A 14,376-nucleotide genomic window follows, 5' to 3' on the forward strand; every position below is an offset into this window, starting at 1 on the left:
TTTCCAGAGTTTGTGGTTTTGATGCTTTTCTCACTTTTTACTGTCTCTTGGGTGAGCTCATGTGCTCCCAAGACATTAATTAGTATTCACCTGTTTACTGATACTTCCAGATCTCTATTTCTGGCCTCAGTTCCAAACCATGTCAGTATATCCATTGCGTACATTGGAATATCCCAGAGGGATATCAATGCAATGTGTTAAAACCAAATTCATTTTCCTGATAATCTTACCCTTCCCATGGAACAACTTTAAAAGCAAAAACTAAACCTTTCCTTCAGACTTTCTCTCATTAACTTTTCCTCCCTGGATTCTGTGACTACATAGATTATGTTCCATTAAGCTTAATCCAAATCCTCCATAGACTCATCCCATTAAGATAGTCTGTATTTTATAAAGTCTAATTTTAGTACTTTTATAACATTTCTATTAAAATCTCATTCTAAACTACATCCCTATATCTCCTATGTTATTCTAACTCTGATTAAAAGCATTCCCTGTTGGAATGAACCCAACTACTATATAACAATAATGCTCTAATTTAAAAAAAAATAAAAAAATAAAAGCATTCCATATGAGATGAATGCCCTCAAACTTCTTCTGCATCTCTAAATTTCCGTGTTTCTCTATTCTTTTTCTTTAAGACCAATCCTCCATGAGTATCCTTGTTGTCAATTGAACCCTTCTCTAAGCTACAGAGACCCAATTTTTGAAAACAGGACCCCTGTCTGTCTCATCCCAAACTACTAGAATAGTGAGTGCCTAGCACATGATTGACAGGTATTAGAAAACATGTACTGAATGCTTCACTAATTAACGAGTAATCCTGTTACCTTTTCAGTTTTTCCCTCTCCTATATTGGATTCTTCTGTAAATCTACAAACAGTTTTAAAGTTTTTTTTTTTTTTTCCAATGGAGGAAAAAAGGCACTCAAAGAAACTTTCTCTTGATTCTTTTCAAACTATTTGTTACATCTTTCTACTACCACACTTCTTTTTAGCCACATCTTCACCATTTAACTTTTAGCATATTAATCATCAATGCTTTGAAATATGGTTCCCTCCCAAAACTGCCATCTCAAAATCCCCAGGGACCTCCTAGACCCTCTTCTCATTCCTTTTCCTCCTTAATGTTCCTGCTACATCACTTAACACAAAAGAACACAAACCATATCTTAAAAGTTTTCTGTAGGTCTTTCTTGATTGCCTTAAAGATAGGTTATATGTTCCTTTATTTCCTTTAAATAATTACTAACACTCAAAGTTTCTGTTTTTGTCTTTTAACTTTGCTTCAGTGAAAAAAAACCTTAAAACCATTTGTAGATTTACAGAAGAATAAAATGTAGGAGTGCAGAAAACTGAAAAGGTAACAGAAAGGATAACTCATTAATGAAGAATTCAGTATGTTTCCTAATGCAACCATGTGTTGGGCACTTGTTCCACAGTGTCAAGTGTCCGGTACTAAGCTGATAATTTCTTGAGGATAGGTGTCAAGTCTTCTTTTTTATTTTGGTACTGGGGATTGAACCCAGGGGTGCTTTACCACTGAGCTATATCACAACCCCTTTTAAGTTTTTATTTGAAATAGGGTCTTGATAAGTTGCTAAGATTGGCCTTGAACATGTGATCCTTCTGCCTCAGCCTCCCAAGTCACCAGGATTACAGGAATGTGCCATCACACCTGGCTGTGTCATGTCTTAATCAATGTATTCCCACAATCTGGCACTGTGACTGCTTAATAAATATGTGTTGAATAAAGAAAGGAATGTTGCCTACAGATCAACATTTAAGAGTTCCAAGAATACTAGAGAATGGAAATGTTTATTAAAATAAGGATTACAGGTGACATTCTAAGGGAAAAGGGTAAGCTTTGGCAGTATGAGGTGCTATGGACAATTAGAATGCAGCATAAAGATATTATTGAGGGGTTGGGGATATAGCTCAGTTGGTAGAGTGCTTGCCTCGCAAGCACAAGGTCCTGGGTTCAATCCTCAGCACTGCAAAAAAACAACAAAAAAAAATATTACTGAATTAATTAATATATTTATGCCTTTATGAATTTGACATTTTAATGCCAAGGCAACTAAAAAGATAACTAATATATAGTATGTCTTTATGGATTTGTCTTATAATTAAGAGCTGAGAGTTAAAGAGTGGTAAGTACTCAGGAAAAATATGAGTAAAATATTGTGCCACTAAATAGTAATTCTGACTGTAATGCTATAACATCAGGAAAAGTTTGAAAAACCACAAATCAGCTTTTTCTGGCCCACTCTCCTTTGCAATTAAGTCTACAAGCCATAATTTTCAAATTTTTGTATATATAAGGAACAGCTGGGGATCTCATTGAAGATGCAAGAAAATTTTCCTGAAATCTTGATTCTGTGGATCCAGGATTCTATAGTTAAGAAGTACAACAGGTGATTATGATGCTTTTAGTCCATATTATGATAAAGTATATGCATATGTATAAGCAAGAGGTTTCAAGGGTTTTTTTTTTTTTTCTTTTTGGTAATACACATGAAATAAAGAACCATTTAAAAATATCTGTCTGTATACATCTGTGGGTAAAAAACAATTTGAGAAATACTGCTCAAGAGTGTATGCCCTATAAACAACTTGAATGTAGTTGATGATGCAAATAAAAAGTTCCAGGGTAGTGAAGTTCAACAGAACTGTATTTCAGGATATTCTGGTACATTTTGTGGATTATGAAATAACTTTAAAAATGTCTTTTAAAGTGTTAATTATTAGAAAATGACTTATTAAAACCGTCTCCATAAAATAAAAATATTGACTTTTATTAAAAAAGTGTTTTGTCTTTTATTCTGGTACTTAACTCTCAGAAAATTCTTGATCTGACACCTGAGTCAAATCCCAATAGGTAAGGCATCAGACTTAAATGCAGCAGTTGGTATAAAATGAAGATATATGTGTTCTTGACCTACAATAAAATATTCATCCATTTTATTTAGAATTACATTTGGTTAAGACCAATAATTGAATTCAAAGGTATAAACTTGATAGCTCTTTTCCTTAGACTTCAAAGCAATTTATAATAATAGGTAAAATAATACAGCAAAATCTCAGGGGAAAAAATTGTTTATCAGAAAAAGCCCACTTCTTAAGGGCTTTGGCAACTTTTTTCTTATTTTTTTGGTATTGGGGATTGAATCCAAGGGCTCTTAACCACCAAGACCTATCCCCAGCCGTGTTTATTTTGAGAAAGGGTCTCACTAAGTTGCTGAGGCTGGCTTTGAACTTGTGATCCTTCTGCCTCAGCTTCCCCAAGCTGCTGGAGTGACAGGTATGCGACACTGCGCCAGGCTTTGGCAACTCAACCACAAACAGAAGGTTAAAATATTTCACCAAATGAAAGGTTGTGATGTTAAGTGTTCAAAAACAATACTCTAAATTATGCGGGGGGGGGGGGGACTGTTCAATGGCTGAGAAAATCAATTTCAACCTAAAGACTCTTGAGAGGAGATCTTGGAGATCACATTGTCAGTGTGTCACAAACTAGTTCTGTCACCCCTGGCAGAGACTGCAAACGGTACCCCCATAAAAGTAAGCTGGATTAAATCTGCAGTCACACTGTATAAAAACATCAATCAATGACTACAGTTCTTGATCTCTATATTACCAAGTCAAATTAAAATTTACCTTGTTACTTACTTTACTTACCTTATTACTTAAAGATAAATACCCTTTTTTGGATGAAAGGGTTATTTCAGTAGCCTCCTAACTAGTGCTTTAGCACTTGTCCTCTACAATCTAGTCTCTCTATACAGTAGCTAGAGAAGTCCTATTAAAAATGTCAGATCAATCACTCTTCTGCACAAAACTGTCCTGTCCCTATCTCAGAGTAAAAGCCTGTTTTAAATGGCTCACAAGGCCTTCTAATACACAATCATCCCACCGCTTTGCCCATCTTATACTACTCTTCCTTCCCTTGCTAACTCTGTTCCAGTTACAAGAGCTTCTTTGCTCTTTGCTTGAATACACCTACGTGTATTTCAAACCCAGGGTCTTTGCATTTGCTGTTCCTTTTGCTGACAGTGCTTTTCCCACAGGTATCACAAGGGTATATTCTAAAGCTTCCTTAGGTCTTGGATCAAACATCACCTCCCCATATAAACCCTTCCACCCCACGCATACTTTTTTTTAATTTTTATTTCTTGGAGGGGTCAGTATCTGGGATTGAACTCAGGGGTACTCGACCACTGAACCACATCCCCAGCCCTATTTTGTATTTTGTTTAGAGACAGGCTCTCACTGAGGTGCTTAGCATCTCGTTTTTTGCTGAGGCTGGCTTTGAACTTGCCATTCTCCTGCCCCAGCCTTCTGAGCTGCTGGGATTACAGGCTTGTGCCACAGCGACTGGCCCCACCCATACTTTCTATCCCTTTTCCCTGCCCCCCTCCCCCCTTTTCTTGTATGTTTGTTGTTCTGGTTCTGTTTTTGTTTTTTGCCACAGCACTTACCATTTGACATTCTATCCTTTTTGTTTATAAAGTGTTTAACCTACAAGTGTGTGAACACCTTCTGTGTAAAGATCGTCTATTTTCTTTATTCACTGCTGTACCCAGAGCCAAGAAGTGTCTAGCACATAGTAGATGTTCAATAAATATTTGCTTAACGAACAAACATTACTCAGATTTGGAGATTTTCAGTCTGAACTCCATTGAGAGCTGGGCATGAGCTGGAAAGTATCCACAAATTTCCAGATGGTATGTGGCGTTTGTAAACTTGCATGCAGTATCTTTTGTCTAGTACCTGGTTCGGATTTTTCTTAGTAAGAAGGCAGTACAACTCTTAACTAGTTTGCAAGAAAGAGGACAACCTATCATGCATAAAACTGATTAGACAATTTTTCATAAAGCAATGAAGAAAATGCCTTGTGAATTTATATAGTTTCTTCTCTAAATCTTAAGGGAAAAAACTGAATATCTGTTGCCTCGGGAGGGGCGCGGGGGGTTCGTGAAGGGCTGGGAGAGACGCAGAAGCCTGCAGACCTTCAAGAGCGTCAACTCTCCTGCAATCCAACTTACTTTTATGGGGGGGCACCGTTCGAGGTCTCTGCAACGGGTGTCTCTTTCTCACCCTCTGAGGTGCCTATTGTGCTGAGTGTTGGGGATGAGGTGAGGCGGGAGCGGAGAGGGGTATGAAGGGATGCTGAGTGCGGCTCCAACTGCCTCCCAACACAAAGTCGCTAGGGGAGGGCTCCGTGCGGGTGTCTACGGGCGAGCGGGCGCCGGGGCCGCGCGTCCGGGACCGCAGCTCGGCCCCGGGGCGCGGGCGGGACGCGGGCTGCGCGGAGTTAGGCCCGGACCGAGCCCCGTGGCCTCCCGGCGGCCGGGCACGCGGCCCCGCGCACCGCACTCACCCGGGTCCCCCCAGTCCCGCGCCCTTCTCGGTTACCTCGAACTCTCTTCAGCGAAATGGGATCCTTCTCCTGTTCTGCTGACATTACAGACCGCCAAGCATGACTCCCCCCCAGGCCGCGGGAATTCGGTCTCTTTGATGCGGCGGAGGCGGCTCCTCCTCCTCGCGGGGCCGCTGCGGCTGTGAGGCGAGCCTCCGCGCCCAGGCGCAGCCGAGGGCGGCGGGGACGCGGGCCGACTTTGCAAAGTTTGGGAGGAGGACGAGGCCTCGGGGCGGCGGGGCAGCGTGCGGGGGCTCGCCTGGCTCAGCAGCGGCGGCCCGGAGCGCGGCCTGGGGGCGGCCCCCAGCCCAGGGCCGGCATGTGCGAGGACGAAGCCGCCGCCGCCGCCACCACCGCCACCTCCCACTCCTTCTTCTTCGCCGCCGCCGCCGCCTCGGGAGCCGCTGACAGGGGAGGCAGGAGGCGGGCGGCGCGGCCCTGGCGGCGCACTCACAGCGCCCTCTGAGGAGGAGGTCTGCGCTCTCGCCGCTCCCGAGTCGCAGACACAAAAGCCCCCAGCCTGGAGCCGCCTGCAAAACCCGCTCCGGGGCGGGCGAGGGACGTGGCGCGGCCCCGCGGCTTCCCCGCCCTGCGCTCCCAGCCCCGCGCGGGGACGGGCTTCGGGGGGCGGGGGCCGCTGCCTCGTCCCGCGGCGCCTCCCGCCGCCGCCGCCTCGCGCTCCGCCTCGGCCCAGCCCCCACGGCCCGCGCGCGCCTCACTCCGCGCCGGGGCTCGCGGGCCCGCGGCCCTGGCAGCCGGGGCGGGCAGCGCGCGCCAAGGGGCCGCCCCGCCCCGCGCCCGGCGCTCCCTCGCCGGTCGCGGGGCTGGAGGACGCCGGGCGCCGCGGCCCGCGCGCCCGGCCGAGCCTCGGGGAGGAAGTGGCATCTCCCAACTTCATCGGAAGCCACAGCAGGCATCTTGGCCTCGCCGCCACGGATCTGAGAGAGCAACGTACGAGGCGAGAAAACTTTGTAAGCGGGAGCTGGAGAGTTCTCGGCGGGCATGTAGAACCTCATGTTCCCCGACTCCGTGTCCGTGGTCTGGACACCTGTTTCTGCAGTGCCCCAACCTGATGTTTTAAACGACTCGCCTCAAGAAAGAGCGACGTGGGGTGAATACAAAGACGGACCCCGGGGTAGAAGCGGTGCGACGGCTGGACCTCAACGTAGACCTTACATTTTAGGAGAATTCCCGGTGAAAGTGTAGGTTAGATTTGACCACCAGTCCACATTCATCGTTTGGGCTGTGTGACCTGAGATAATTCAGGTAACATCTCTGGATCTCCGTTTTCTGATCTGTGAAAGGCAATGAGGCTTCATCTCGCAGGTCCCTTTTAGCTCTGATATTCTTGATGTACTTTCATGAAACACTTCCCTGTTTCTTTGTTAAGTTGTCTAGTTATCCTACTAAAGAGGATTTGTAGGTGCAGATTCTAGTCTTGACTCTGGTAAAACAAGGCTTATTTTGATTTCAAAATTATTGAAAAGGACTCATTAAGCTTGTGAGGACCTAGAACTAACCAAAGCAGGAGACAGGAGTTTCATCCTTCCGGAGACAAGACTCAACTTATTCAGCTGCCCAAAGTCAAAAAGAATGGATGTAAATGTAGAGCCAGTGTATAGTCCTATAGACTTACCAGCTAGACGACAGACTAGCAGCACAGCATAGGAATCTGCTTTTTAAAACAATACGGTTTGGCCAGGAGGCAAACATTACTGATATCTAATGGAGGGGAGTGGGATTGGAATTTCTAATTAGATAATCACTAGGACAGACAGGATGGGGAAAATATTGGTACAGGAGATACATCCAAGGAGAAGGGTTTCCCCAACTAAAATGTAAGCTCCACGCAGGCAGAAATTTTGTACCTAACTGGTACATGTAAGTGTTCAAAAAGATACTTGTTGAATGAATGAGTGTATGAATAAATAGACTAAAACTGGCCCTATGACAAATGGAATTGTCAGAGCCATGATGTGATAAAGCCAAAGCAAATGGTAAATATGATAAAGCAAATTGGATCTAACTCCCTACCTCAAAGGATTGTTGAAGGCAGATGTGAAAGCTCTTTGGAATAGTCAATATGAAAACATTAATAACCCATAGTGCAAAGAGAACAATTGAGAAAAAAATCATTGCTAAGAGATTTTAAGTTCTTTGTTATAATTTCCTAAGGCTAGAGACTATAAAGTAAGGAAAATAAACTGGCCTCTTTTTAATGGTTGATCAAGAATAAGAAGACTATCTTATTTGGACATCATTTTTTAGATCAATTTAATTTCCAAAACCTGACTTCTGGTTTGCACATATCAGAATTATCTGGAGAGCATTCTAAAACTTCAGATTCCCAAATTCCCCTCCAGATTTACTGAATCAGGATCTCTGGGAATGAGGTCTGGAAATGTGTCTTTAAATGCTCTCTAGGTTGTTCAAAAGCAATAAACAGATTTGGTGACTTGCATTTATGAGTGGTATGAAATGCAGCATTGTTACTCAAAGGTGTATAAAGATTAATGAGACAATAGTTCTCTTTGAAGAGTTCACAGTGCAGGGGAGAAAATTGAGGTTTGAACTAACATTGACAATGCAGAGTGTCTAGTCTATACTAGACTACCATATCAGCACAGGAGAGAAACCCTCTACCCAGTTTGAGAGGCAGAGGACTGGTGACCTTAAAAAGAATGTGTATGAATAGTTACTAGGAGCTGGGGCAAGGATAAATAATGGGGAATTATTGTTTAATGGGTAAGGAGTTTCAGTTTGGAATGATAGATATTTTCTGGAGATGGATAGTGGAGATGGTTGCACAATATCCTAATTAATGCCATTCAATAGTACATTGAAAATAGCTTAAGTAACAAATTTTATATTCATGTATTTTAACCACAAAAAAAGGGGAGGGGGAACTTGTAGAAATTAGCTAAACAGATTTCAAGAGCAAATTAGGGGTCTTATAATTAGTGGGAATCAAATTTCCAAAGGGAAAGAGGGGTGAAAAAGTATGAATCTTTTGGAGATCTTAAGTAGTTAGGAGTGGCTGAAACATAAGATACCTTTTGAGAAGTGGCAGGAGCTGATTTCCAGAAAGTAGACAGGGGCCAGATCTCTGAAAGGCATTGCAAATCATACTAAGAATTTTTTTTTTTTTTTCACGAAAGCGATAGGGAAATACTGAAGAGTTTAACTACGTGAGTGACATATTTAATTCTGCAATTGAGATCATTCTCCCTACAAGGTAAAAGACAGACTGGATCAGCATAAAACATTCCTGTCTGCCAGGCATCGTGGTACACACCTATAGTCCCAGCTATTCAGAACACTGGCAGAAGGATCACTTAAGCCCATAAATTCTGGGCAACATAGCAAAATTCCTGTCTCAAAAATGTGTTTAGCCAGGCACAGTGACGCATGCCTGTAATCCCAGGGGTTCAGGAGGCTGAGGCAGGAGGATCAAGAGTTCAAAGCCAACCTCAACAAAAGTGAGACACTAAGCAACTCAGTGAGACCCCGTCTCTAAATAAAATACAAAATAAGAGTTGGGAATGCGGTTCAGTGGTCGAGTGCCCCTGAATTTAATCCCCAGTACCCAGAAAAACAACAACAACAAAAAAATGAGTTTATATGTGCTGCTATAGCATATAACAAAATACCACAAGCTGGTTTATTTATTAAGAAATTTGTTTTTCTCACAGTTCTGAGAAATAAATTTTCTTGGATAGGTAGCCCAACATCTGGTGCCAGAATCTGGCCAGGGCTGCTCTCCACTTTGAAGATAGCATCTTGAATACTGTATCTAGGGGAGCAGCAGTGCATTCTCATATGGCAGAAAGTGAAAAGGCAAAAAGGGTCTGAACACCCTCCATCAAACCCTTTTATAATGTCACCTAATCCCATTCATGAGGGAGGAGTCCTCATGGTCTAATGACCTCTTAAAGGTCCCACTCCCCAATACTATCACATTGATAGTACCTAAATTGTGAAGGGGATACATTCAAACCATAGCAATTAGGAAATAATACATAAAATGAGGCAAGAGATCAATGAGGGTCTTATACACTAAACTGGAGTAGTGGAGAGGGATTACAGAGAATGGTGGCAAAAACTGACAGCATGGTAATTGTTTGGATGTGGAGGATGAGGGACAAATCAGGAATTTACTCCCAGACTTGTTTTAGCAGACACTGAATACAGGAAGAGAAATGAGGTCAACTCAAGGTCAGACACCTTGAGTCTGAAGTGGGGAAGTCTTGCAGACAGATAAACTAATGCATAATTCCCCAGGCCATGCATATAGCAGTACATGAAATTACATTAGCAGTTATGAGTTAATTCATATCAGTTTCACTTAAACAGTTATAATGCACTTATGCTGTGTAACAAATAACCCCCAAACTTGATGTCTTAAAAAAAACATTTATTTGCTCATAATCCTATGGATAGGCAATTTGTGCTGAGGTAGAGTGTTTTTTCTCAACACCACATAGTAATTGAGGGCGGACTCAGGAATTTGTGGCCAGCTGGTGGCCTTACTTTCATGTCTGGTGGTTGGCTGGTTGTCAGCAGGAGCAATAAAGGTAACTGAACTGTTAGAATCCAGCCAGATAGTCTGGGCTCTTACAAATGGTAGTGGTTATGGGACTTCCAAAGTACCAAGAGGGCAAATCCTAACTTGTGAGTACTTTTCAAGATTTTGCTTATGTCTCATTGGCTAAAGCAATTCATTTGGCCAAACCTAAAGTCATTGTGGAAGTGGATTACCCAAGGATTTGGATACAAGGGAAGCAGAACAAATTGGGATCATTACTGCAACAATCTATCACATATGTCCTTATTCCTGAGGCTCCTGGGGATGAGGATGAGTGGGGTGGAAGAGGGAGACAAGAACACATGGTGCTCTTACACAAATACTTTTACTCCCTCACAACATCTGTCATGTTCTTACACTCTTGTTCATCTTGGAAATGACAGATTCCCATGAAGACCCATCAATGTGCCTCACCACTGATATTGATATCTAATATCCTGGATACAACATGACATGGCCAGATACCAACCTTTAAGCATCAAAGTAAAGCTGAAGTCTCATTGTGTTGAAGTGTGACTCCATTTCATGCAGAAGTGAGACAAAAAACCTCTCTGCCTGACCTAAATAGTCTCCTTATGTCCCCAGTATGACAGAATTCCTACTGAAAATATCCTTCTGCCTTGCTGTTGTCTTATCCATGGGACTTGGTTATGAATTCCAGAGTTTTTCTTTATGGCTTTTATCAAAAAGATGCAGGTAAGTATTCTTGGTGGGCCTACTCAAATGTTTAGAAACCATGTTTGATCATGCATAAAGCTCAATAGAATGTAAAAATGAGGTTAGAGCAAGGGTCAGCAAACTTCTGTGAAGGGCCAAATAATGAAGATCATAGGAATTTTGGGTTATATGTCCTTTATCACAGCTACTCAGCAGTGTAAAAACCAACCATAGATAATATGTAAACAAGTAGGTGTTCCAATAAAACTTTATCAAAACCAGCAATGAGATTGTCTCCTACTTGGCCACTTTCCTGGGCAACACTCACTGCATGATAATCTGGTGCCCCCTTTACAGCTTTCATTGACTTCTACTGTCTCATGACAAACCTGCCCAGCAGCCACAGCACCCATTGCCCTGCTTCTATCAAAACTGACTCAGGACCTGCTATATGATTAGGTCATAATCTTCAATGAGTAAACATATTTCTCAGTTCTGTGGTCACACATTCAGTGGAATTTCTGAAGGGCAGTGGAGATTACTGCCAGACACAGCACGACCTCTGTGCAGACAAGTGAACTACAGAAATTCATAACTACTCCACCAAGAAGCCCCCATAAGAGTGGTTAACCTGGACACAGAAGTGTTGAATTGAAGTCTGCAGAGCATTTTACAGGAGTTCTGACCTGGATGGGGTAAACCTCTGTGCACTTCCGTTCTATTGTCTCATTATGGGTCAAAGAATTGCTACTTCTCGTTAGCAGGTTCATTTCATTTCCCATTCCTCTCAACTTCATACTCAAAGCTTTGAGAATATCAAATGGAATATATTGACATTGATGTCAGTTACTTTGCATCATTTCTGTAATCAATTTAAAAATTCTTTCATAACCCTATTGAGTGTTTGTTTTTTAACTAAATTAACATGGCTCAAATGAACTGTCCTGCTCCTGGTGGAAGTCACATGGAAAAACATGAGATTCCTTGTTATACACAATCCAACCAATGCAATCAAACAAACTTACATAGGAACTAAGAAGTCTGGTGTTGCCATGATAGTAAGTGAAAGTGAAGCAAACTATGATGCTACTCATGTTCTTTTTTTTTTTTTTTTTTTTTTTTTTTAGTTGTAAATGGACACAATATCTTATTTATCTTTATGTGGTGCTGAGGATCAAACTCAGTGCCTCACATGTGCTAGGGACACGCTCTGTCTCTGAGCCTCAATCCCAGCCCTACTCATGTTCTTGATTGGTCTTTTGATGATGAGAGGAATTATTAAATATTTTAAGTAAAATATTGCCTGTGTCTCTTGCAGAACCTGTAGAATATGCTCTTTAATTTAGTGATTACTTTTAAAAAGTAGAGATACTTTGTTATTGTAGCTAAAACAATTCTTTTTTCTTATACCTTTATTTTATTTATTCATATTTAGGTGGTGCTGAGAATTGAACCCAGTGCCTCGCACATGCTAGGCATGCACTCTATCCCTGAGCCACTGCCACATTCCCAGCCCCTAAAACAATTCTTTTTTTAAAAATTTTTTTCTTTTTTGGTTGTAGGTGGCCACAATACCTTTATTTTATACTTATGTGGTGCTGAGGATCGAACCCTGGGCCTCATGCATGCTAGGTGAGCGCTCTACCACTAAGCCACAACCCCAACCCCCTAAAACAATTCTTTAATACCATTTCTGAAATTCTTTTTTTGTGGGGGAGGTACCAGGGATTTAACTCAGGGGCACTCGACCACTGAGTCACATCCCCAGCCCTAACCTTTTTTTTTTTTTTAATAATATTTTTAGTTTTGATGATGGACCTTTATTTTATTTTTATTTGGTGCTGAGAATCGAACTCAGTGTCTCACACATGCCAGGCAAGCACTCTACAACTGAGCCACATCCCCAGTTTCCCCAGCCCTATTCTGTATTTTATTTAGAGACAGGGTCTCACTGAGTTGCTTAGCACCTCACTTTTTGCTGGGGCTGACTTTGAACTCGAGATCCTCCTGCCTCAGCCTCATGAGCTGCTGCACTACCACCACACGCAGCCCACGTTTCTGAAATTCTTGTAAATTTTCCATAATTATCAGAAGTTGTTTACCAACTTATTTTTTGTTGGAAGTGTAATTTTTTTTCCTTTTCTTCTCAACCTCTTGCAAAAAAAAAAAAGTGGATTTCTGCTAATGAATTGAGTAGACATGTAATATTTCATATGCCTTTTAAACTGTGTAACAATATTTGGATACTTGATAAATTTGTTTTATTATGTAATTGATAAAATGGTGATGTGTATTAAAAGCAAAGTTCAACCATGTATTTATACTGTCTGGGAATGTGTGGTTATATTCCTGTGTGAGAAATAATTTGTCAGTGTTTACCAGTTTGTAAAAACAGTGCAAGAGCTTCAATATCTAAATAAACAATGAAATGCATTTATTAAAAAAAAAAAAAAAAACAGGCAATGAGCTGGATTTAGCCAATAGTCTATATAGTTTGCTTACTCCCAGATTAGAGCTTGGGCCACTTAAAGGACCCTGGAGCTCAGGGGACAGACCTAGGCTCTGGACAAATAAAAGATATATTACCTAAGAATGGATAAACTCATCCAGGACCAAGGAAAAATAAGAACCAAGTACAGAATGCAGGGAAACACATTTTAAAGGTTAGACAGAGATAAAACAGCTTGTAAAAAAAATTAAAGATAAAAAAATCAGAAAACAGGAATGTTAGGGCAAGTAAGAAAAGGAAGAAATGATCAACAGTATCATATGCAGCAGAATGAAGTACGCATTTCTACCATCGGTCATCCTTGGCCTGGAATCTACGTCTTTATTTTCCTATACCTATTTTGAAGTGTTGATTTTGTAGTATTTGCTTTAAATACTTTCAAGTCGGAAACATTTTATTGTGTTTGTGTATGGTGACGAGGATCAAACCCAGGGTTTCGAACATGCCAGGCAAATGTTTTACCACTGAGCTATATCCCCAGCCCTACTTTTAATATTTTGCATTTTAAATTTTGCCAATTTGAATTATGGAAGGCAGTATAGTGGAGTGTTTAAACCTCTAAGTAAATTGGTTTAGAGTAACTTGTAGACTTGTTTGGGAGGGACAGGAAAATATTTCTATGAGTCATTTTAAAACACTCAAAATCATAGATTTGTTTAAAATTCAGTAGAAATAAAAGCCAAGCCCAATCTAAGCATTTGGAATTGTGAAACTTTGGTTTGAAATCTTTCATAATATAATAAAAATTGTGGCCAGTTTAGCAATCTTTATACATGGATCAATCATATCTAGGAGCACTTTGTTAGCAAGTATTATAGGCTATCAGCATCTCAAAGATGAGGGGAATCACAACAGGAAACTTTGGGAGATGGTTTGTATGAGTCGGGATTCAACCAGGACACAGAGACCAAACAGCAATTTGAATGGGGATTAACAATAGCAGGCGATCACAGTAAGAGGGAAAATAACTATGGAATAAGACTACGGAATAAGAGGGAAATGTAAATGGTAGGAGAGACAGGTGATTAGACAGTAAGATGTAAAGAGAATGCTAAAGTACATGAAAAAAGCATATGTAAGGAGCGGCCAACACCCTGAAAGCTGAGACAGACCACCCAGAGGAGGGACTCCCTTCTTCCCCAGGCTGAGAGAAAGTATCGCTGTGGCTCACTGAATGTCACAGAGGTTTTTGTGGTGCTAATCT

The 14,376-nt window shown here is 41.5% G+C and overlaps 1 protein-coding gene across 1 annotated transcript in view; it reads right to left on the reverse strand.

Annotated features, from left to right (window-relative positions):
* PYGO1 (pygopus family PHD finger 1) overlaps positions 1 to 5,608 on the reverse strand; it is a 33,334-nt gene extending 27,726 nt beyond the window's left edge. Inside the window, exon 1 of the mRNA XM_079128424.1 lies at positions 5,418 to 5,608. Within this exon, the coding sequence (XP_078984550.1) occupies positions 5,418 to 5,466 (49 nt within the window). The 5' untranslated portion in view covers positions 5,467 to 5,608. The remainder of the gene's footprint in view (positions 1 to 5,417) is intronic.
* Positions 5,609 to 14,376: the final 8,768 nt, after the last annotated feature.

The sequence above is a fragment of the Sciurus vulgaris genome (assembly GCF_902686455.1).
Source record: "Sciurus vulgaris genome assembly, chromosome: 2".
Lineage (NCBI taxonomy): Eukaryota > Metazoa > Chordata > Mammalia > Rodentia > Sciuridae > Sciurus > Sciurus vulgaris.